At 38.1% G+C, this 310-nt stretch overlaps 1 protein-coding gene across 1 annotated transcript in view; it reads left to right on the top strand.

Moving 5' to 3' along the window:
* The window catches only part of EMH_0014860 (uncharacterized protein), a gene marked incomplete at both ends in the record, with an annotated part of 1,164 nt that extends 985 nt beyond the window's left edge, over positions 1 to 179 (top strand). The window contains one exon of the mRNA XM_013500235.1: positions 162 to 179. Coding sequence (XP_013355689.1) covers positions 162 to 179 — 18 coding nt within the window. The remainder of the gene's footprint in view (positions 1 to 161) is intronic.
* Positions 180 to 310: the final 131 nt, after the last annotated feature.

Here is a 310-nt window from a genome sequence, read left to right as displayed (position 1 = left end):
TTTTTTTTTTTTTTTTTTTTTTTTTTTTTTTTTTTTCAGGATTTGTGTGTGTATATATATTTTAAAAACTGGGTATTGCGTTGTATCCCCCTTAACCCCTCTCCTTTCTAGGGTTTAGGGTTTAGGGTTTAGGGTTTAGGGTTTAGGGTTTGTGTGTGCAGGGTTTTCTCGGCCAGTAGCTATAGAAGTAGATGGGCCCTCACACTTCTATAGCGGCACCGAAATATATACTTCTTATACTAAACTAAAACACCGATTGCTGACGAGGATGGGGTTTAGGGTTTTGCATATACCCTACTTTGAGTGGAGG

The sequence above is a fragment of the Eimeria mitis genome, genomic scaffold (genome assembly GCF_000499745.2).
Source record: "Eimeria mitis Houghton genomic scaffold, Emh_scaff517, whole genome shotgun sequence".
NCBI classification, from domain to species: domain Eukaryota; phylum Apicomplexa; class Conoidasida; order Eucoccidiorida; family Eimeriidae; genus Eimeria; species Eimeria mitis.
This window is presented reverse-complemented; position numbering and strand designations above follow the sequence as displayed.